General features: G+C 33.0%; 1 protein-coding gene across 1 annotated transcript in view; it reads left to right on the forward strand.

Moving 5' to 3' along the window:
* Positions 1–23,552, forward strand: part of LOC114333921 (tyrosine-protein phosphatase non-receptor type 13-like) — a 162,704-nt gene extending 139,152 nt beyond the window's left edge. The window contains exons 3-5 of the mRNA XM_028283915.2: positions 9,394–10,579; positions 11,828–12,669; positions 14,761–23,552. Of these exons, the coding sequence (XP_028139716.1) occupies positions 9,394–10,579; positions 11,828–12,669; positions 14,761–14,912 (2,180 nt within the window). The 3' untranslated portion in view covers positions 14,913–23,552. The remainder of the gene's footprint in view (positions 1–9,393; positions 10,580–11,827; positions 12,670–14,760) is intronic.
* The last annotated feature ends 1,826 nt before the right edge of the window (positions 23,553–25,378 follow it).

Consider the following 25,378-nt stretch of genomic DNA (forward strand, 5'->3'; position numbering starts at 1 on the left):
TGGCTCTTCTACTAAAAGGAGAATATTATAAGTAAGATATTTCGGTTCCATGACATCTCGTAACGCGACAGTTCGTAACCGGACAATTGGTAACGGACGATTTGTAACAGCGACAGTTCGTAACGGCGACACTTCGTAACGGCGACAGTTGGTAACTATACAAATTCGTAACGGACAATTCGTAACGTCCAAATTGAAAAAGATAAAAAAGATCAAGGCAGGTTTTGTTTATATTTGATTCAGAGTTTGACCACCATCTCCATATAGCTATTTCAGCATCCTTATGCCTCATCGGTGAAGCAAATTGAATTATGCTGTTTATTTTTGTTAACGTGGAAACTACTATTATGTATTACAGTTATAAATGAAATTATGTTTATCAATTTAACGAATCAGATAAACATTTTAAGGCTTTTCATATTTTGTGTTTCAGAATACAATAAAAGTATTTAAACACGCAAATAACAATGATTTAAATAAAATACTTTACTTAGAAAAATGTTTACTTAGAAAGTTAGAAACGTCTAAAGACGGTTGTCGGCTTAAAGATTTCACGAATTACTTCTTTATTCCTTTGTCCAAGTAGGTATATGCAAATTTAAGGAACAATAAGAGGGATAAACTTTTAAAGATATTGTTAAAAGTTTGTATGCATTTAAATATTTAAAGTTTGTATGTGTTTAAAGACTTTTAATATATTCTGAAACACGAAATATAAAATGTGTTAAACATATTTATCCAGGTACCTACTATTTCGTTAAATTGATAAACATAATTTCATTTATAACTGTAATAACAGTTAGTTTCGAGGTTAACAAAAATAAACAGAATAATTAAATTTGGACGTTACGAATTGTCCGTTACGAACTGTCGCCATTACGAACTGTCGCTGTTACGAGTTGTCCGTTACCAATTGTCCGGTTACGAACTGTCGCGTTACGAGATGTCTGGTCACGGATATTTCATTACCCTATTTTTACCTGTAGCGATTTAAACGAAAAAACTGCCTGTGCTTGCGGCACTCTCTGATTGGACTAGAATATGGTTCGGCTGTGTTTTCGGTTTGCAACGAAATTGAAAATGGTTATTCATTTTTGAAAAAACTGCCATTTCTGATCCTTATTTGTTAATAACTAAAATTCTCGTGGGAACTGTGACGGGCATTTTTGTATTTATGTGTTAGGTATATAGTACCCAAAAACCCATTTGCAACCTAGCTGCTCAAGTGTCCCGAACGTGGTATATTTTTGCCTTATTTCCCTGGCGTAATACTACTATGAGTCGGTTTATAATTTTCTCTGCTCTTTTCCGACTTCCAGTCGCCACTTCGTCCGGTTGTTCCATAGATCCTCCTCTATGTTTCTTTCTCTCAACTCTTTGTCTATTTCTTCTCTCCAGCCTTTTCTCTGTTTATCTCGTTTTCTCTTTCCGTCTGGTTGCCATTTTAGTATTTCCTTTGGTATTCATTGTTCAAGCATTCCTTGTATAAGTCCGAACCAGATAAATAGGTTTGTTAATAAATCATCCGTGATTATTCGTTGGATTCTCAATATATCTCTAATGCGTTGGTAATCATTTCTCTTCTAGATCTTCCTGCTACTCTTCTCTAAAGATCGATTTCCGTTGATCTCAGCGATGCAAGTGGTCTTTTTTTAGTGGCCATACTTCACAGATGTATAGAGTGATACTTTTCACGATAGTGTATAGTGACATATAGTGTCATTCACTATAGTATAGATACTTAATATTCCATTCCATCTTTTATTTATGTCTTCTAATATTTGTGGGTTTTCCTTGTTTATCAATTTCATCTGAAATTCTTCTGCATTATTTACCCTTATTAGGATACTTAATATTTAGCTGTTTATTGGATACTTAATATTAAATAATTAAGCTATCTCCTTCCATTTTGTTTACTGTTATGATAAATAACAGACTCATTTGAGTAAAAATATTAATTGTGTGTCTAGAAATCGTCTAAAAATGTTCTTGGAATTAGAATTTTTTTTACAGAGAGGGGCTAATTCATGGAATAAATTCATTTTCTCTAAAATGGACGATTTTGGAGAAAAATCCCGAAACAGGCGATTTTTATTTTTTAAATTAAAATTTTTTGGCATATATTTCATACTAGTGACGTTATGAATCTGAGCGTGATGACGTAATCGATGTTTTTTTTTAAATGGGAATTGGGGTCGTGTGGTAGCTCATTTAAAAGTGCGTTCAATTCTCTATTCAGTAATATAAACATTAATATCATTATTAATACAGGGTAACCAAAAAAATGGTTTTTGTATTAAATTAACTGACGCAAAAAGAAGAATATATGTAATTTATTTAACTCCAAAGACATTGAACTGCTGTCAGAAATAAAAAAAAATGTTTAAAAATAAACATTTCTTTTCTCCTAAATTAAGTCACAAACAGCCCCCCACTTACCTCTTTGTAGTTTGAACATTTAATTTAAGCGAAAAGCAATGTTTATTTGCCAAATAAATATTTTTTTTTCTATTTTCTGAGAGCAATATAATGTATTTTGAGTTAAATTAATTACATACATTCTTCTTTTTGCGTCAATTAATTTAATTCAAAAATTATTTTTTTGGCCACCCTGTATAAATAATGATATTAGTGTTTTTATTACTGAATAGAGAATTGAACGCCCTTTCAAATAACCTACCACACGACCCCTATTCCCATTAAAAAAATCATCTATTACGTAATCACACTCAGATGGATGACGTCACTAATCGCCGGTACCTATGATTAATGTGATTCCTAATACATTTCCAGTGAAAATAATAACTCTTTGATAAGTGTTGGCGATACAATTTCTTTTTATATGCGTGTCCGCGAAGATTATAACTCCCAAATTATTTACAGTCGGAAAAATGAAAGAATACCCATGAGCGAACATATAAAACAAGCTGTATTTTTCTATCACCGTGTCACAAAGAAAATTGCCCGGCGCAAGTACATGTAATAATAATTATTACATGTATGTCATTTTTCCTACTGTATAACGAAAGGATTTAGTTCATAATAGATGCCGACGAAAACAATTATTTCCCTTTCTGTTTCTGTTTCTGCCGACAAAAATAATTATTTCTGAGAATTTTTAGTAATTATAATTTTCGTGGACCCACAAACACAAATGATGTTTTTTGCTGATACTCCTCAAAAAATAAATTTTTTCGCTAACATTTTATTAGGGACTATAATTTTCACAATCATACAATCGAAAATAATATTTTTTGTGGCGTTCATTGAAAGTTCTACTTTTAACGGCATTTTTCGGAGTTATACTTTTCGAAAATCGATCTATTTCGGAATTTTTCTCCAAAATAGTCCATTTTAGAGAAAATGAATTTCCATCAATTAGAAAATGAATTTATTCCATAATTTAGTACCTCTCTGTATATTAAATCAATTACTACAAAATGCTAAATTTATATTATTTACATATCTACATGAAAAAAGAAATATGTATAGTGATTCAAATGTTGTGTTTTGTGAATAGTTTCTTCCAAATTTAGAAGTTTATAAAAATATTAATTCTTCCAAATTAAATTATTGTTTGCCAAACTTTCAAGTTTACTTCATTTGGATACTTCTTGTAAATATTGACTTACTTTTATTGAAAATATTTGTTCTTAATAAACCTATTTGCATGCTGCTTATCTTAATTAACTGTAATTATTGGTTATTGGTCATAAATACTACAATGCACCTTTACACAAATTACAGACTATAATTATTGTGCTCGAAATAGATATTTTTCGTATTTTATGAGTCTAGTGTAGATTTTATTATCAACTATAACGAAAGGAACTAAATTGAATGTAGCAAAATTACATACCAAACGCAATACTTGTCTTAGGAGATAAACTAACTGTACTACAGTCTGACTATGTGAGTTCTTGTCCTATTGGATAGAAAAGAAACATTCAGAAATATAATAAATAACCATACTCAAAGTTAATAACCCACCTCTTAAGTCGATAATAAATTAGCACTATGCAAAATTCGATTGAAGACACATTTCTACGAAATAATAATATGAAAGACGCGGAATAAACCACATTTATACGAGCTGAAAGGTTGCAATTTTAGAAAAAAAAAGGATAACAGATGCCAGCATCTGTTATCCAGCCAGCAACATTTGTGTGAGATGCCAGCAACTCACACAAAATATGACTGTAGCACCGTGTGAGACGCTGGCTTCCATCGTTATTAACTGATTTAAAATGCTCTAAAACGAGAGTTTTTAGTTTCTCGTATTGGTTTCAAAATAAGATAATGAAATTATACTTACTTACCATGGTTTTCGAAAAAGTGTAATATAACTTGCATATTAGATATTGAAACGAAAATGTGATGATAAAATGGTACAAAATTACAAGTTATTAGTTTAAGTGATCGGTAGCCAAGGTGTTAAACAATTTTCCGACCGCGGCACCCTGTGAATTTGTTATAAGGACCTATTTTTAAGTAAGTTTGTGGAAAAAACGAATCGGAATAATTTACCTAACGGGGGCGACGATATAGTCTGGTCTAATAATAGTTGTTTTTCTCTCAATATCTACTGAAAAAAGTTTTGGCGTTCATATAATATTCGATGTTCTTTGCTTTTTCTTGTCCATCATTAAGTTGGGTCTCTCTTGATGTCACATTTTCTGCATGTTCGGAATAAAGTAACAATATAAATAATGGTGATAGATTTATAATCGCTTTCTATATTGCAATACGCCCTAGTCAGAAAGCTTAAGGAGTACAAAACCCACGTTGTTGTTTTAATGCAATTATAATTTTAAGTAAAGCAAAAACAATGTGACTGTTTTGATCAAATTGCTAATTGTGTTTAAGAGTAAGGTGTATTTTTTATTAACGATCCATAAAATACAATTATTAGTCGATGATTGATTAATATAGTTAATATAAAGCAATTATTTTGTGAATAAGTTACGATTACAAAACATATCTGCAATCTCAAAAAATTGTATAATATAAAATAAATTAAATCTGTGTCTTTTCCGTTTCTGTTTAACGGAACATAGTATCTAAGTTTCTTGCATGTGCTTAATATCATCATCATAATTGGCTCGAAAATCTTTTGTAGATCTTCGCCCGCAGAGACTTCGCGTCTCCCGTCTATTCCTACAACTCCCTCCATTTTCTCACCCTTAGAATCTTAAGGTCTTTTTCCACATCATCAATCCATTTTCTAAACTATCGTCCTCTACTTCTTCTGCCTTTAGGTACGACAATATACTGAGAATATATATTGTCTTCCTGAACACTCAACGAAAAAGGTACGTAATATCAATAAAAATCTTAATTCAGACAACATACGTAATACTTAAAATTTGTCCAATTATTGGTTTTATTGGAACAACAAAGCGATGTTCATCAATTCATTATTTTCGTTAGTTGAGCCAATGTATTACGTTTATTGAATGGATGAACATTCATTATGTATACCATAATATCACTTTATTGATATTAGGAACTCTGTTCCTTGAGTCAACGAACAATATTCATTGAAACAACAACGTCGTTAAATTGACCGACGAAGACTATTCGTTGTGTCAATAACAGTGTTATTTCCCCTAACGTATTTCTTTTATTTCTACAATTATTTCCGTTGATTCTTACAATTAATTCCGTTCATTCCCACAATAAATACGGTTATTGTTACAAGCAATTCTATCCATTCTTACAATCAGTTTCGTTCATTCCTACTATTATAATATTACTGAATGCATTAATAATTACTGAATGCATTAGCCCAATGTATGATATTGATTAATAATAATTTTTTAAATCCCCCTTTTTTGTCCTAAACCTAATGGACTTTACACTGTGTGATTTCTCATAATATGAGAAATCATATCATGATTTCACTTATACAGTGCGCTGGAATAAGTGTTACACTCTCCCCCCTTATTAACTTATTTATTTTTAGCACATAAGCAAAACGCTCGGATAGGTCAATTTTTAAAATAATCAAAGTATATTATAACATCAATGTTTCGAACTTTACACGATACCTCTTCAGATGACAGGCATAACTTTGATTTTTTTAAATGGGAAAATACATCACGTGACATTTAAAAGCGTTTGAAATAGTGATTCCAAAAATGTATAACACTTTTATCCTTTTTGAGAGCGCAGGTGCAAAATTTCGATCGAATTCATTTTTAAACGCATTCATTTTTTTTTTGGAATCCTGAGAAAACTAATAAGTATTTTTGAAAAATTTAAACGCAGAATAAAAGATTACACTATTAACGAGGGCTGAAAGTCCCTTAGAATAAACAAAAAGTTTCTTTTGAAAGGTATATTTAAAATTAACATCATACTAAATACTCTTTTTCACCCCTGTGACTTATTAAAATAATCATTATAGAAGTTCTCAGGGGCTTCAGACCCTCGATAATACTGTAATATTTTATTCTGCGTTTAAATTTTCAAAAATACTAATTAGTTTTCTCAGGATTCGAAAAAAATTTAAAAAGAATTCAACCGAAATTTCACGATAATAGACACACGAAAACTTCGTTCTACTACGGACTACACTTGGAAACGAAAAGAAATTATTATTCGGCACTTCGGCAGAGGTAACAGCATTGTTTAACAAAGAATTTTTTTTTAAACAATGGTAACACAAAGAAGCTAGGGGTATCACGATAAGGAAAAGCCGTTACATTTCAAATGGTCAAGCAAAACATTTATTGTCTCAACAACTACGTTTATTGTCACCATAAACGCATTGATTGTGGCTATTAAACGCAGTAGTAGATTGATTAATGCATTCATTGTCACAACAATCAGTTTACATCTATACAATAATCATATATTACTCTCTATTAATAACATGTGTACACTGTTTTAATGAAATCTGTACGTTGTCACGATAAACCAAGGTAATTGTGAGTTGCTGCCAGAATTAACATTATTTATTAAATATACGAAACTAAGTTATTGGCTGAATAAATTGAGTATTATTGATTAATGTACTCTAGTTATTTTCACAATTATTATTCAATCATTGTGACAATAACCAAATACATTCGTCAATGTCTAAAAGTTCGTTGAAACAAAAAATTAAATTGTTGTTACAACGAAATACTATTCAATAATCACTGTTAATCAATATTACGAACTAAATTTTTTTGAGTGTACTCACTTCGTGTCCAGTCTATCTTAGACTCTGCACCTTAATTAATTTCACAATATCTGGAAGACACAATACAATCATATTTGGAAGACACAACTTTTAGAGTTAAACCGGAAGGCGAATATTCAGAACTACGACCAGTCAAAGCAGAAATCCAACTGGGAGCCATACTATATTTATTATATACCTGTGAACTGTGTATTACAGAAAGTATTTAACTGACCACATTTGCAGATGATACTGTAATACTAAATAGCATTCGCTGAAACATTCGAACAAACAACTAGACACCTCCAAAATGCGGTGAACAAAATAAACACTAGGAATAATAAATGGCGCATAAAGAATGAAGGAAAATCTGCCGATATCTATTTCACTTACAAAAACATAAATAAACCCAGTTATAATAAATAATGAAACCGTTCCGTACAAGAAAACAGTTAAATACTTGGGGCTACATTTGGATAGCAAATTAAAGCAGCAGGAACATATCAGAAAGAAAACTGAAATATGTACAAGTAGTTATATTGGTCATTAGGTATAAAAGCTCACAACTTACAATCAAGAACAAGGTATTAGTTTACAAACAAATGCTTCTACGGTTCTGTATGGTTCTATATGGTTCTATGGTTTACAATAATGGGGATGTACTAGTAAGAGTAGCTATGCTTGCCTTCAAAGAGTCCAAAACCGAATACTAGGAAACATAGTATACGCTCCATGGTATATCCGTAACAAAGACCTTCATCAGGAACTTCGTATAGCAACAACTAAGGCAGAAATAAAGAAGATTGTCAAGAGTCACGAAAACGGACTCCACAACCATACAGACAGAGAGACTTTTAGACAAATCAAGACAGTTCGCAGGCTCAAAGGCACCAAACCTTCTGAACTTGTGTGAACTAACATTTATACATTAATGTATAAATGTCAGTTTAAATTCGGGCAGTGAACCTAACCAACCACAGTGAAGTGTCCAACAATAATTATTAGATTCTAAGGTGAACCGTTGGGAATACCTAGGACAGTAAAGTAGCAGATTAAGTTAAATATAAAATGCTGGTTAGGGCAAAATCAAACGGACCACGCTGCAGCGCTACGCTGTGGATCCACAAAAGTAGTTTCCGATGATTTACCGTGGGTTCTTATGTAGAGTGGTCGTCACACCCCAGACGAGCGACTGTAGGTCGTCGCTAGGTCTGTAGGTCGTCACACCCAGACGAGCGACGAGCTACAGTCGCTCGTCTGGGGTGTGACGACCACTCTACATAAGAACCCACGGTAAATCATCGGAAACTACTTTTGTGGATCCACAGCGTAGCGCTGCAGCGTGGTCCGTTTGATTTTGCCCTTAGTCTTAGGATCAGGTGCACTTTTAATTTAATAAATAATAAAAAATCTGGATCTGTGTGTTCCTGGTATAATTCAAAGTCATATCTTCGACGTCAGAAATCATTTTACGGCTCTAAGAATCTTTTGAAGTATTTTTTTCTGAAAGTTACTAAGTAGTCTCTTTCGTTTTGTGATAAAGTCCATGTTTCAGCTCCATATATCAAAACCGTGTTTCGTATGTCTTTGTGAGGAAATCGCGTCCAACCTATTCCATATTCCTGACGATAGCAGTTTGTGTAGCTCAGTCCGTTATCTTTTGAGACTGCGGGTAAGCTGCCTTTACCAATCAATGGTGGGAGAAAAGGTATTCTCTCTTCCGATTTTGGTATTAAAATCTCATGCTAATATTTGAACAACATTTTTTGGGCACTTATTTTTTCTGTGCCATTATTGGTCTGATGATTGTTTTATAATTTCTGCCTTTCATTTCATTGCCGATATTTTTATTTCTCCATATTGTTTCATTCAGGCAACCTGCGGCTCTGTTTGCTCTATTGACTTGATTTTCCACTTCTGCTTTCGAACTTTCCCTAGCTAGATAGGGTGATGTCTAGATATTTAAACTCCATCACTTCTCTATTATGAGATATGACCCTCCAGCTTTAATTTACATTAGGAGGCTTGCTATTATAACCATGCATTTTGCCATTTTTCGGAATATTAACATGTTAAATATTCTGACGGTTATATTAAATTGGTGCAGCATACGTTGTAAATCATCTTCACTTTGAGAGATTAGTATTGTATCTTCTGCATATCAGATTATGTTAAGTTGTTGTAGTGTTGACTCGTTGAATAATATATAATTATTTTTATTTTAGATCTTTCTGCATGGGGAAGAACTTGGGATAAGCTTAAACGGGGCGATTCTTCTGAACAATTGCCAACGAACAAGAAGATGTGGTACCCACTAAGGAAACACGATACTAAATCCGCGGAGACGTCCCACACTTCTGTAGAAAAATCTGAGCTAAAATTATCACAATCCGACTTAAGAAAAATATATGATATGTATCGACACATGAGCGACAGAGATAGAAGCGAGAAAATAATAAGGAGCAAAAGAAGCGGCAGATGTATCTCAGACAACTTAGAGCTTAGTCAGCAACAGCTGTTAGACTACCTTATTCTTATGAAACCGAATACAGAGGAACTGGATAGAATATTCTCTGAAATAACCGAAGAACCAGCTAGGCGTGAACCAAAGAGACTAGGAATGTTAACAGAAGAGAAACGGTCAAGAGCATCTAAATTTAAATCTATTTTTTCAAGATCTTCAAGTAAATCTGATGATGAAGGTGATTTGAAGCTTCACCCGAAAAATTCTTCCACAGACAGTTTGACGAGTTTGATAAATTTTATAATTCCTGGTAGAAGATCTCATTCCAACAGTTCCCCTAAACTACCAAATAAGATAAAATCAGACGAAAGTGGTTATGGAAGCGACTCAACAAAAACTGTAACTAGCATTGACTCTCCCATAGGTTCTTTAAAATCTCAAAATAGTACCGTGTGTACAGACCAAAGAGATGAAACTTCGACAGCTGGTACCAGTGATTACTACAACGACGATACCGATACAGCAGAGGAAGATAACGACGACAGCGAAATGACTATAACAAAAAATTCGATATTTAGAAAAAAGTCTAAGAAAAGAGCTCGATCTAGAAGCCAAGATAACGATTCTTTATCAAGAAGAAAATCTGTGAAATTTAAACGATCTCCGAGTAAAAAATCTTTAGATAAACATAAGATATCTATTGAAGATTTGAGTCAAAATTACTGTGATAAATTAAAAATAAATACTGAAAATTTGGAAGTAAAAGGTAAAAAGAGACAAAGTACTGTAAATGTAAATGTAGGACACCTCGAAAAGGAGTATAAATGTATAAAACTAAAAGTTGGGAGGTATGAACATTTGGGAATCAAAATTGGGCCAAATTATGGACGAGATTCCACGATTAGCTACAGTATTACCGATATTGTTCCTGATTCCGTTGCCAAAAGGTAAGCAAGATGATTTTTTTAATTTGTCTCAAAAATTTTTGGTGTAGCTACTGCCAAATCTCACCGAAAATAGATAAAATTCTATATGGCCCGTAACATCAATTGTTATTCTATTATAATATGTATGTTTTACATATATTTCACAATTATCACATCATCATTCTCTTTGCCTTTATACCTATGTGGGATCGACTTGCATTGCACCCTAATTGCATTTCTCCATAAGTTTGTATCTTGAGTCATACCAATTTCTCCGGGGAAGGGTCTCCCCAAGTCTTCTTTGGTAGTCTTAGACGACCAAGAGTTGTGGTTGTTAGAATTTTCCCTTCAGCATTATTAGAATATTCTCTCACACAACACATCACTCGCTTTATTTCACTGCATCAATTCACATTCAACCTAAATTCTACTTCATGCATCTCCATCTATTTCTACGTTACTCTATAATACCAATCCTAGGTACTTAAAATTATTACCTTTCACAATTATTTCACCATCCAAAGAACATTTTATTTATAGATCAAAAATTAAAGAGTAAATGACAGAAAAAAAAATCTACGCCACTGTCACTAGTAAACTGAATCGTTTTGAAGAGTTTCCTTACTCTCTCGCAAGGTTGCAGTAGGAGTCAGTAGAAGTTACAGTGGGGGATGAATTTAGGACAGGGGGTTTTGGGCACTTTGCCTTAGTAAGGGGAGACGATATAATATTCTTCAACTTATTATGATAAGTAAAATCGAAGGACGCAGAGAAACTGGTAGAAAACAGGCCTCCTGGTTAAATAATATCAGGAAGTGGACAGGGATAAAGAAAGCAGAGCAACTATTTAAAATAGCTCGAGATAGAGACAATTTCGCCATGCTAAATTCTTCATTAAATAAGCTACAAAAGTATTTGTTGTAGCCTTATTTTTACTGTTTTTGTATGTTTTGTCTTCCCCTCAGAAATCTAATTTGACTCAAATATTTTGCTTCCATGGCTCTACATTTTAGCTATTTTGTATTTTTTTCCTTTTTTTATCTTTGATGAAATTCATCAGACAGATTTGCTTTAAGTTCCGCTTTAGCTGTCTATTGCATAAATATCAATTCTGTTTTGGCTGTCATTTAAAATTTTGGTTCCAGAATCATACCAAGTTTTCTTGAACTAAGACGACCTTACCTTGAGCCACAGTTTTTAAATATTTTGTAATTAAACACAACCAAATGTTGAATAGGAAAACTTAATAATACTGTGATTATTTTTCAGAAATGGAATTTTACGAGTTGGAGATGAAGTAGTGAAGTTAAACGGACATAGAATGAGAGGTTGCGCTATAGGTGTAGCTAAAAGTTACCTAGAACCAAAAAATGGCGAAGTTGAAATAATCGTATGCCGAACCCATTCCCAAATACTTAGCAAACCGACGTGTAAGAAAAAACCTACTAGCTTAGAAGAAGGCGCCATAAAAATAAAACCCGACACTGTGACGACAATAAGGATCCCTTTGATCAGTCCAAAAAGAAAAACCTTTAATTTATCGACAGAAGTGTCCAGGACTAGTTTAAGCTCTTTACGATATAGAGATAATCCTTCGACAGAGTTAACTTATGTTAATAACCCAACGTATAAGGATAGTTTTACCACTAGTGCCCCAAAATGCAGCCTATCAACCGTACTAAACCTAAATAACACAACTCAAAAGAAATATGTTGGACTATCCGATATTTTAAACCGCAGTAACGAAGATGTAGAAACTAAAGTTAGCTTCACTGAGATGTCCACACCTTTAAAAGACGACGAGCTGTTTAAGAAACCTTTATCTGACCGGCAAAAGAAGAACACTGACCACCAATCCATCACAGGTATGAGGAAGTTCTCCATTTCGTCAGATCTGTACACCAGAAAACCTAGCGATGTAGGAGAATGCAGTAAAATGGAAAAATTTCTGCCTGGATATAAAACAGTTGAATTCCAGAAGGGACCGGGATGTAAATCACTTGGATTCTCCATTGTTGGAGGAAAAGATTCACCAAAGGGACCAATGGGAGTTTACGTCAAAACTATTTTTAAGCTTGGTCAGGCAGCTGATTCTGCAATAATTAGAGAAGGTAAGATTTTTTTATCTCGTGTATTAGTGAAATTATTGTTCTACTCTTCTTCTTTTTGTATAGATATGACTGTCTGTTTTACAATTAAGTTGTCAATCCATCGTTTTCGTGGTCTTTCCACGAATTGTCTTCCTATTGGAAAATCGTCTCTCGCAGTCTTTGCTACTCCATTCGTTGTCATTCGGCTTATGTGGTCGTTCCATTCTACTATTATGTTTCTTACCCAGTTCTTAATGTTATCCACCTTGCATCTCCTTCGTATATCTGTACTTTCAGGTGTGTCTCATAGTATCTTACCATCGATTTTTCTAAGGGTTTTCATCTCTGTTGTTTCTAGCATTTTTTTTGTGCTTTCTGTATCAGGTCGTGTTTCTGCCGTATATGTCATTATTGGTCTGATAACTGTTTTGTAAATTGTGCCTTTCATTTATTTTCCGATATTTTTATTTCTCCATATTGTTTCATTCAGGCAACCTGCAGCTCTGTTTGCTCTATTTACTTTATCTTCCACTTCTGTTTAGAGCTTTCCTTAACTAGATATTGTGATGCCTAGATATTTAAACTCCATCACTTCTTGATCTATTATTTGACCCTCCAGCTCTAATAGACCGTGATAGTCGTGACGTCAAATCAATGTTGGCTACTCTGAAATTTACTCCAAACAAAACAAAACTCTGTCAACAATTCACACGTGGTGTTTATTTTCGTTTTTATAATTGGAATATATTGGTGGATATATGGTGATGTGTTATGTACCCGCGATTGTAATCAATGCTCATAGTATATTTCCCACCATATTTCTAACTAGGACAAGTTAAGAACCTAAAGAAACGCAGTAAGTACCATGTACCATGTAGTGTGTAAATCCTTGATTTTGTGTAGGGACATTTATAAAATTAAAACCAATATGATTGATATGACTAACAAAGATTGTGTCTTTAGAAAAAATGAGCAGATAATTGTTAAAACAAAATAAAATTAAAAATGATTATACAAATCACGTGTATAATCAATTGACAGACGTCAAATGTTTGCTTTATTTGGAATATTTTTGACGTTTTGACGTCACACTATCACGGTCCATTGACATCTTGGTATATTTGCTGTTAACCATGCTTTTTGTCTTTTTGGGGGAAATTAACAGGTTAAATTTTCTGGCGGTTATATTAAATGGTGCAGCATACGTTGTAAACCATCTTCACTATGAGAGATTAGTCATCTGCATAGCAGATTATTTTAAGTTGTTTTTCCCATTTACAACCTTTTTTAGTTCTTAGTATTTTTAATATTTTATTCATGAGCTTGTTATCATTTTGGTTGTTAATTTTAATGTTTAATAAATAAATTAATGCAACTTTAATTCTTGGGGTCCAATATGTCTCCCTTTCTGAAGAGAAGTAGGTATTAGGATGCTTGATCTCCATTCTTGTAATATTTTATTTTGTTCGATTATTTTTTGGATTAGTTTTAATAGTTGTTTGGCCAGAACTGGTATTCCGTACTTTAGGAATTCATTCGGTATTCTGTCCTCTCCTGGTGATTTATTTTTTAATTTACCTCTATCTCTTCAACGTTTATTTCTTCGTTTGTCATCACTGGTGTCTGGTGTTTTGGTGAAAAGTTCATTAATTTATTTTCTTCGTTGTCTGATCATTCTCCATGTTTCTTTTTGTGTTCCGTAGAAGTCGTGTTCCATCTGTTTTGAGAAGCTCTGCCAGTATTTTTGTTTGTCTGACTAAAGTAGGTATTCGATTCATTTCTGATTCGTTTATTGTAGTTGTATGGGTTTTGGATATATTTCTCTTACCCTTATTTTTTGCTGTGGTAGTGTTCATATTATCAATCCGGTTCCGAGGCTTCACATTTCTTTGAGCAGTATTCGTTTTTACGATTGGTAGGGTTGCTAACCTTGCTGGGACCGGCTGTGGTAACCACAGAGCTACTGGATCTATCCCGCAATCACCCCGGGCAGTGTTTATTAGTGAAATTGGTAGTGTTAATAATTATTATTCCTTTCCTATTTCATTTGTTCTTGTTTATGTTACACTTACTTTTCTTTTATAAAATTAAAACTAACATTCGTTTTTTTAGGAGATGAAATTATTTCCGTAAATGGTACTTCTTTTCGTGGACTGTCTCATCATGAGGCCGTTACCTATTTCAAGAGTATCAAGTGTGGTAAGGTTGTATTGGAACTTATTGCTCGACAGCAGAATCACAATAAATTCACCAGTTCTATTTAGATGAAGTTGCATTTTCTATTAAAGTACATAATATGTACTTCACCTTGTAAAGTTTACAAATATATATTTAATTTATATATCTATTTGATCCAGGGATTCTTTTGATTTCATTAATTCGATTTGACTTTGACATTAAAATTAGTAACATCACAAATGCTATATGGAGATTGCCTATTCATTCCAGATTAGCCTAAAATTTGATTTATTAAAATTACAATAATTTTATTATTGTCTGTACTATACTTTCGAAAATGTTTGCAAACTACTTACAAATATGACGACACATTAAGTTTTTGGTTTTTCCATGGAATTTTGTTATTTTTGTCTTTACGTTGACAATTGTATTTCCGCACTTGTTAGCCATTCATCCATATGTTTTTGCCTCTTCATTTAATGGTTCCCAAGGATTATCTTAAAATGAGATTGCCTGGATTAATTTTCTAAATGATGAACTGGTTCCAGATGTTCACTTTATTTAAAAAAAAGTATTTTTTCGCTTTTCTGTTTCTTTTTACCTATTTTTCATTTTATTATTTGGTTCTGAAACTATTTTTTGTGAGATTTTTGTTTTCTTCTATATTTTAATGATAATATACTCAAATTTTAATTAAAAATATTGTATTTCTGGAAAATTGAGTATTTATTTTCAATTAAGATGGTGGTTTATTCTAAGATAAAATTGTATTTCTTTTAATTAACTATTCTAATTAGCTTTAGAACAATATGTATTTCTTTTGTTATAAAAGTCATACACTTATTTTTTTTATTTTTCACTTTGGTTTTGTTACCTCGTTTATTCCGTTGTTGCTTTAATGACATTCTTATTTTCCCTTACTGGTCTTTTATTGTTTTGTCATTTATTTCTTCTGTATACTTATAAGTTTCCTTGGATCTACCGATTCTACTTACATTGATGTGTCGTCGTTTTTCTTGTGAGTTTCACAAAATAATAAATGTTTATCTTTTTAAATAACAATAATATTCTATTTTACTAAATAAAATCGAATACTTACTCACTGAATATGCGTTGTCGCATATATTTCTCAGAAAACAAAAATGTTCTATTAGGTACTATGGTTTTAAGTTTTGAAATTGCATGCTTTCTTTTGCTTTTCGGTATATTTCCAAACATTTTCCATTGAATTAAGGTCCGGACGATTACCAGGCTAGTTGACCACCTTAACCTAGTTTTTAGAGAAGAATTTTGTAACAGTTATTAACTTGTGACAAGGCGTGAAGTGTTGTATCAACGTATAATTCTTATTCAGGAATCATTCTTGGATCTGGTGAAATAATGTTGTTTTGTACCTAGCTATTTTATTTACTGGTCAATTTACAACATTCCATCGACAATCTATACCCCAGCAATTCTGACATCTCTTGATGTAACAGTCATCAAAAGGTTGTTTCTAATATTACAGAATACCCCAACCAATGGGGCATTCGCTGCTAATATTCATCTCATAGTACCTACACAGTATCTAAATGGTGTGACAATCTTTGTCGGTGCCTTTGAAGTTTTTGAAGTTTCGTTTTGTAGAGGCAGCCATCTTGTTATCAGTTATCTTAGGCGAAAAGTTACGACCGGACTGGCTCAAAGAAACATATTTCTGGTAATTAGAATTACTAAAAGCCCTATAGTAGGGCGTAGGGTTAGAAATAGTAGACAAATTAAATAGGCCAAAGAAATTATCAAATCTTTGAATGATCTCAGTAGTTCCAACAGCTTCAAACTTCAAGAGGCAACATATTAAAACGAATGTACCTACAGTGTTAAACCAGCAGAAATTGTACTACTACCCCTCTGAGTTGCTAGTCAAACCTTCAAGATTGAAACTATGCAGAAGCGCCGTGAGAGCTGCGACTTTTCGCGGTAATGTGTCTGCGCGGAAAAAATGCATGACTTCATCAAGGTCGCAGAGCAGTGTTGCCAGATCTCCTGTTTTAGCAGGAGATCTACTGTTTTCATACTTCTTCTCTGGTTCTCCTGTTTTCAATCTCAAATCTTCTGTTATATTTTCCACTAGAATATGGTATGTTGGTATTACATTTGAGAGATTATTTAGCGTTATCAGACAAGTTTAAACATTTGTGAAACCTGTTTTGATGCGCAGTTCCGTTTTCGGAACTGCGCATGCGAATCAGTCAGAAACTAGTCATGTACTGTCTTACTTCAGTTCTATTAATTACTGCTTAATTAATTAAATAATTAACTACTTAAATAATGGCCTTGAAAAATAGCCGTAAGATAGTTAGTTGGTTCAATTTAACTACATTTTATTGTTTTATTTGAAATTATTAAAAATCTTTTGTTTTCTACTGTTTTTTTATGTCATATTCTACTGTTACGAGAAATTTTCATCTGGCAACACTGTCGCAGAGTGTCATTACTGTTGTTATAACTGGGGTACCTATATCTCATATGACATATTTTCCATTAAAATTAGTTTCATAACTGTGTAAATAGTTCTAATGTTTGTCCGTTCTCTTATAGTTCTTTTCTACGTATTGCCTCACTATTCTAGATTATTCGATTTTACATTAAATAAAATTTGAAATTTCTTGCTGTGTATTTCCTTGTCTGATTCCCTACTTGTTATGCAACCATCTTCGCAACTACCTACTTATTCTCTCAAAAATATTCAAAACTTAAAATCGAAAAACGCAAAGAACATTTTAGTTTTTATCGAGGAAACACATAGTTTTAAATACATGTTTGAAACTTAATATAATTATTAATTATAATAATCTTAAAGTTGAGTAACAAAAACTCATGACAAATAGGCAGCTGATCAATTATTGATTTCCAGTAACTATTACTTACAAAAGTAGTTCCTAAGACTGATTCGCGGTATTAAATTTAGTTTTTAAGTATATTTAATGTAAGGGTTGTTTTTTGCAAAACGCTAAAATAAAGAAATTTTATGTATTATTTTGCACATAATATGTACTATAACTTTAAGTTTATAATTGTCATGTGATTGTAAAGGCCTAAAGGTTCGTGGTTTACTTTTTAGTAGAATAGTTGGATTCTTAATACTGTTCAATAAATTACAGGAGTCTCTAGACCCATCTAGTCATATACCCAGTATCCGTTACTTTACGTTTTCAAGTCCGCTAATTCTAATGGATGTCAGACTTATCGTTGAAGCTTTTCCACACACACACACTCTCTACCTCTCTCTATCTCCCTCACATGGTGCTACAGCCCAAATCGGGCCTAGACCTCCTCAAAACTTTGTTTCCAACCTTGCCAATGTTCTCCAGGTTCTCACGTCTAGCCATCCTCCTATCCACCTTCCCACCTTTTCCGTGGCCTTCCTTTTGGTCTTGCACCCTGCATTTTACTATGCAGGTCTCTTTTCGTCAGTTTTTCGGTCTCCATTCTGACTACATGAGCAACCCATCGAAGTGTCTGAAGTTTAACAAAATCTGATTGGTGTCTCTTTGAACTGTTGGTACAGTTCATGGTTGTACCTGCTGGATATCCATACTCCGTTTTCGGTCAAAATATCTTTCCTAAGACTTTTCTTTCAAAGACTTCGAGCTTTCTTTGTATGTTTTCTGTTATTACCGAGGTCTCACATCTCACATCTATGGTGGTTGGGGTAGTTACCCCCCGATGATGGGGTTGATTAAGTAGAACACTATTTACCAGACATATATTTATTTGATAACACTAGATATGCCAGTAACGAATTGGTGGACAAAAATATTCTAACTATATTGATGGTTAAATAATGAATGATGAATAAGGAATGATGTCTGCTTTACTTTCTCCGTATCTATAAATAAATCGTAATTGTTTTGTTATCATTTCATACCTGAATGTAACCATGAAATACTAATAGTACAAAATTGCTGAGTTGTTTTTCAAAACGAGTGGTCAACATTGCAGAAGCAATGTCACCTACTTAACGAAATCAAAACAATGCATGTAAATAATATTTGTTTGAGACTTTTAAAAATTAAATCGATATGGATTACTCTTATTTTTTGAATGCTAATATAAATCTTGTACACATCCATAACATAATATTGGTCTGATAATAGTTTTGTATCCTCTCCATTTTAGAGCATAACACATCGGCGAGTACAAAATAAGCTTTGTTTCCCTTTACTATTCTCGTTTTATTTTCTGATTCTTTTGTTCTATCCATGTTTAATGCAACCCCCAAATATATGAAACTTTCTATAGTCTATCTAATTCAACTCTGCGTCTGTTTGCCGTAGCTCTTGCTTGTGTTAGCTTTTTTGTCTTTTGTATATTTATTTCTGATCCGTCATCTTTTGCCACTGTTTTTAGTTGCGAATATATTTCTGCCTGTTAGAAGATTAGCTTTTCCTGTATTCAATTGTCTTATCACATATTCGACAGTAAAGTTAAATAGTGTCTGTGCAAGCCCATCTTCTTTCCTTTAATCCTTTGACTATTGAAAAGTTCTCAGTGAACTTATTTTGTATTCTGACAGTTGGTCTTGATGATTCCATTGTTGCTTTTACTAGTTCGATATATTTTTCTTCTTTAAGTGACCTCTCCGCGACGAAGGTTGGCAATCATAATGGCTATTTTGACCTTCGAGGCAGCTGCTCTGAACAGTTGCCTTGAGCTGCAACCAAACCATTCTCTCAGGTTCCTCAACCAGAAAACGCGTCCCTTCCTACCCTTCTCCTACTCCCTATTTTTCCTGGAATTATGAGTCTCAAGATGTTATATCTTCCGCCTCTCATCACATGTCCGAGATATTGTAATTTCTTTTCTTTTATTGTGTTTCAATTTTCCTCTCTCTTTAACTTTTCTATATTCATGACTCTACAACACTCTTCTAAACGTCCACATTTCAAAGGCGTTAAGTCAATTTATTGCATTTCGATTTAATGTACATGATTCTGCTCCATAGTAAAGCACACTATGTACATAAGATTTAATTAGATGTATTTTTTGGGGGATGTTAAAGATATGCATTATTTGATATAACTTGTGTCCATTCATTGAGTCGTATAGGTCTTCTACTCTACTACCAGAAATTTTTTTTCTTTCCTTGAGGTAGTGAATATTTTTCTGAAGGGTCGACTAACATATTATAACACACAAATTTTCGTCTGTATTTTCATCCTCCAACAAGGTAGTCGGTCGACATCAAGCATCCAACACCACTGCATTCAGTGTGATCAAGATCGGATGCAATGTAATTATCCACGGGAAGCCTTTGTTCAACACTGGACTCAAAACGGCTAATGATGATGATGTATAATGAGTGGCTTTATTAGGGAAATGAATGACAAACTTTTTGCTTTGTATAGTAGATTGACTGGGGTAGGTTTCATATATTATTCTATTTCAGAGCTTCAACAACTTGTGTTGTGGACTGATCAGTTGCAGTATTGGCAGCCACACTGCCCAATCAATATCCGATGAATTGTGTATTTGAAAGATGAAATCATATTTTTCTTTTTCTTAACTCGGACGAGACTCCTTAGTCTCTGGCAATTGGTCATAAGGCCTTTGTACCATACCTTAATTTTCTTCCTTAAACTCTAATAAGTTTTGTGGCTTCAACGAAGGCCAACAGTTTTCTTATTTGTAGTTTTAGGATCTCTTCTGGTTCAAACCTCATTTGACCAGTGAAGTCCTGCCTTACATCACCTAGCACACTGCAATGACATAGTATGTGTATGGCAGTCTCTTCTTCCATTTCGCACTTTCTGCACCATGGTTCATTCACCTTACCTAGTTTGTATAGGTGATTTCTTAAACGACAATGCAAAGTCACCTTTTCAGTAACCGTTTTGATCTCTCGTTTATTGAGGTTCATCAAACTGTTCAAGAATTGTTTTCAATATTCTTGATTATTTTTAAGTCTGAATTTGCCCTTGAGTGGCTCTCCATTTCTTTTGATGATTCTTTATCAGCCATTTCTGAACCTTATTTTTCGTAGCATCTTTAGTGATGCACGAAATTGCAATCCACAGAAAGGTTCTGGACCTTCAAAAGTTTCTCTCGAGCCTTATTTCGTTAACATATCTGCTCGTTCGTTTCCATGCACCCCTTCATGACCCGGCGGCATCTAAACATTCCGTATATGTATTTGGCACCTAGGAGTTTTCTGTTGGTTGCTTGCGGCACGCGGCCATATTTCAACCAATAGGCGGCGAGGTGCCATTCACGTATACGGAATGTTATTCGGTGCGAAATTCATATACGGAATGTTAAATATTCGTAGACGGAAAAAGATAACTTTGTATTAGTCAGTTAAAAGGAGATTGATTTTAAAATACTTGTTAATGCATTATTAAGTAAAAATAAAACAATTATAAAAATTGAAGAAAGACTTCTATGTAAAAGGTATATTTATTAAAACCCCAATAAAGGGCTACATTAAAAAACAGAACGTTTTCGCTCTAAAGAGAGCATCATCAGTGTTCTAAGCAAGCTCTACATGCTAAGCCACCAAAAATACATAGGTTAAAACCCTTAAAACGCCGACCAAAAGTCTTACATTGGCGTGTATTATGTTAAACCCTGGCGATGGGTGAAAATGAAAAAGATATACTTCACAGCATTCAGTCGTGTGATGGATGACCGAAGTTAAGTTTAACGTTTGAGTTAAAGTTAAGATAACTCTCAGGAATAACTTGCCCATAAATATATAGGTAAAATTTGGTGTGTTGTATCGCTCGCAGTTATGAGATAGTTATATCATCAACGTTATATTAGAAAGAAGTTTTGAGGAACAAATTTTGAAGTAACAAAGAGAACCGTATGTACAAATAGTACAAGTTGGAGTGAGCGCGAGAGATTGTTCCGAACATACCCGTCGTCGGCTACCGCCGATGACCGAACAGCAAACAGCTGTCTGGGTTCGTTGGTGTTTCTAAGTTGCTTTCAAACGGTAGATAGAAACAGGGTTGCCAGATTGGTGTATTTTCCCAAAATTTTGGGTCAATTTGAAAGCGTCTATTCAAATTTTTCTAAGCAGAAATTGTAGTGGGATTTTTTGGGGGCGGAAAATTATGGATGATTTTAAGGGGTCATGGTAAATTAAATTTGCGAATGTACATAGAACTGTATATTATACTCCCATATAATCGAATACGATAGGAACTATGAATTATTTCCATGGCCCTCGTTGATATTGTAGTATGAGAATTTTGCTTTACTGTTCTCTTCATTTGACTAATAATTTATTAAAATGCGGCAACAATTTAAATTTGGGGACTTCGAGGTATTTGAGCTTCAATTTCAGGGAATTTCAGTTTCTAAGTGGGGGATTTATAAAATATCATCTGGCAACTCTGGATAGAAAGCTCAGTAGGTACTTAAAATAAAATTTCAACTTATATCGCTCGATTTGATTTTTGTATAATTTTTAAAATTGTATTACCCTTCTATTCTTAATTATTAAATTACTAGCTTCTAAATTCACTTGATTTCTGTCTAAAAACAAGTCAAAAGGTGAACCTAACCTTGCATAAATACAGAGTTATCTCATAACTTGAGGTTTAACGTCGCGTTATAAAGTGACCAGATAACTCAAGAACTGTCAAGAAATAACGCAAATAGTTAAGTATGATACATCACACCAATTCGATGGTTATAACATAACTACAGGATAACTTTACGTTAACGATAACTTCGGTCATCCATCACAGGGCTGATTATATGACTCTACCACGTGTATGTGGGTGCTTTAGTTGATTTCTCTGTCTTCACAAAGAGAAAGGTGAAAGTCAACTCAACAAAGAGAAAACAATTATAGTATTTGGAATGTTATTTGGTGCGAAATTCATATGCGGAATGTTAAATAGTCGTAGACTAAAAAAGACGACTTTTTATTAAGTCAGTTAAAGAAGACTGATTTTAAAATATTTTGTTAATGTATTATTAAATAAAAATAAAACAAGTACCTATAGCATATGGAATGTAATTTGGTGCGAAATTCATATACGGAATAACGGAATGTTAAATGTAGGGATGGGAAAAACCTACCGGTTTAAACCTAAAACCGGTTTTTTTACTTCGCAATAACCGGTTTTACCGGTTATTTTTTTGTCACGGTTATAACCGGTTTTTCTTTTTAAAGAAAAAACCGGTTATTAGGTTTTTACGGTGATTAGGATTAGGTTAGGTATTATTTGGGATCCCAATCATAATAATTATTATTCTCAAGTAACTATTCCAAACAAAACCATAATTCAAATTTTATTTTATTTTATAAATACAGAAGCAAACTGAAGTGCAATCTCACATCAGCCAGCAGAATCAGTTATTAAGTTTTATGTAATATTTCCTTGAAAAGGTATTTGTAATCATAATATTTACATAAGAAGTGTCTGTATGAATTAGACGCAAGCCAAACATCATCTATTTTTCACACTAAACTCTTAAACTCTTGACATTGAAAGTCGGTGAATGATTTTATCTGATTACCAATAATAATGCTCTGCCTATGCATATCGTATTACTGATTACGAATACGAATCTCCAAGAATTTCCCTACGTTTTCAAAACGATACACCCATACAGGAAGTATTAAATTAGTTAAAATGTACCTATTCTAGAAATATATACAAACGTGTTAAAAGTAATACATGATACATTTTTTTGATTGTAGTAAAAATAAAAGATATATTGCATTATCCAATTTATCTTTAAGTAAAATATTTATGTTGATATTATTTTTTTTAAATCCCATTTCAAAGAGTCTGGGAAAATTTTTATAAGTTGAAATGGTTGGGGAATTTTTTGATTTTGGGAGGAGAGGAAAATTGTAATTGTAAATGTAACTTTGTAACCTATTGGATTAAAAAACCGAAAACCGGTTTTTCCAAAAACCGGTTTTTTTTGACCGGTTATAACCGCCAGGTTAAACCGTAAGCAAAAAAAAACCGGTATAACCGAAAACCGGTTTTTTGTTAAAAACCGCCATCCCTAGTTAAATGTTCGTAGATCAAAGAAGACGACTATTTTCGTCTGGTAGCACACAGCCCTAAACTTCAACAGAAATAACAGAATTGAATAGCTGAAACATAAATCTAAACATACTATACAACACGTACAAGTCATTAAAAATTCCGCGAAACCGAAATAGTCAAATAAATAAATAATAAAGTCTCTCAAATCTATACCATACAATTCCATTTATAAAGGGCCTAGCCGGGTAAGATGGTGAAAAGTGCCCCCAACCCAATCTAAATTCCATATAGGCCACTTTTTAGCACATATAGAGGAACTCACTTTCTGAAATGTTTAGCCCCCTAGGTGGTCACGTGACCCCCCTAGAGCCTAATTAGGCTTTTTATGTTTTTATTTTTTATCTCAGCCGCATTAAGAGTTAGCCAAAAACTTTATTTAAAAAAGTTGTAAGTTTCAAAAAGATCTATATGAAAATTTTTTTTTTTAATTTTTTTGGCGGGAAATTCGAATTTTTAGAACAATTTTAAACTTTTAAATAAATCTGAAAAAAAAACTAAGACACTCGTTTTTACGAAAATTAATTATAATGTGTATTTTTGCACAATCTTTCACCCTGAATTTTTTCAGATTTTTAAAATTGGTGAAACGTACCTTTAAAAATAAAAAACCGCATTTTTTCGGTTTTTTTTTTGATACAATTTTATACATATTTTTTAAAAAATTTAACACCGTCACTAGAATAGGTAAAAAACTGAAAAATAATTGGGATTTGCTTCATAAAAATTTTTTGTAACGCCATCCATTTTCAAGATACAGGGCGTTGAAGAAAACAAAATTTTACATATTTTTTACGATTTTTCCGAAACTACTGGCAACATTGTAATAAAACTTGGCGGGTTTTAAGAGGTAGTTATTGTGCATGTTTTGACATACAACTAAGGATTTAATATTCATCATTGGCGCGCATAGGGGTAATGGTCTGAACTTTTCAAAGAAAAAAAGATAGTACGCCACTGACATATTTCAAATTAACAATCATTTTTGAATTCCTCGTTCAATTTGCAATAAAAAATCTATCTTCTCATTTTTTCATACGACGCGCTGTTTTGCTGCAAAAAATAAAATATCTTAACGCTTCCAAAGTATTCGAATTAATTTTGATAATGGATGTATGAATTTATTATGTATGTAGATGTAGAAACTACTAGAAGTTCGAATACTTTGTAAGAGTTAAGATCTTTTATTTTTTGAATAAAAATGGCGCGTCGTATGAAAAAATAAGAAGATACATTTTTTGTCACAAATTGAACGAGAAATTAAAAAACGATTGTTAATTTGAAATATGTCAGTGGCGTACTATCTTTATTCTTTAAAAAGTTCAGACCATTACCCCTATGCGAGCCAATGATGAATATCAAATCATTAATTGTATGTCAAAATATGCACAATAACCAGCTCTTAAATCCCGCCAAGTTTTATTACAATGTTGCCAGTAGTTTCAGCAAAATCGTACAAAATGTGTAAAATTTTGTTTTCTTCAACGCCCTGT

The sequence above is a fragment of the Diabrotica virgifera genome, chromosome 10 (assembly GCF_917563875.1).
Source record: "Diabrotica virgifera virgifera chromosome 10, PGI_DIABVI_V3a".
Lineage (NCBI taxonomy): Eukaryota > Metazoa > Arthropoda > Insecta > Coleoptera > Chrysomelidae > Diabrotica > Diabrotica virgifera.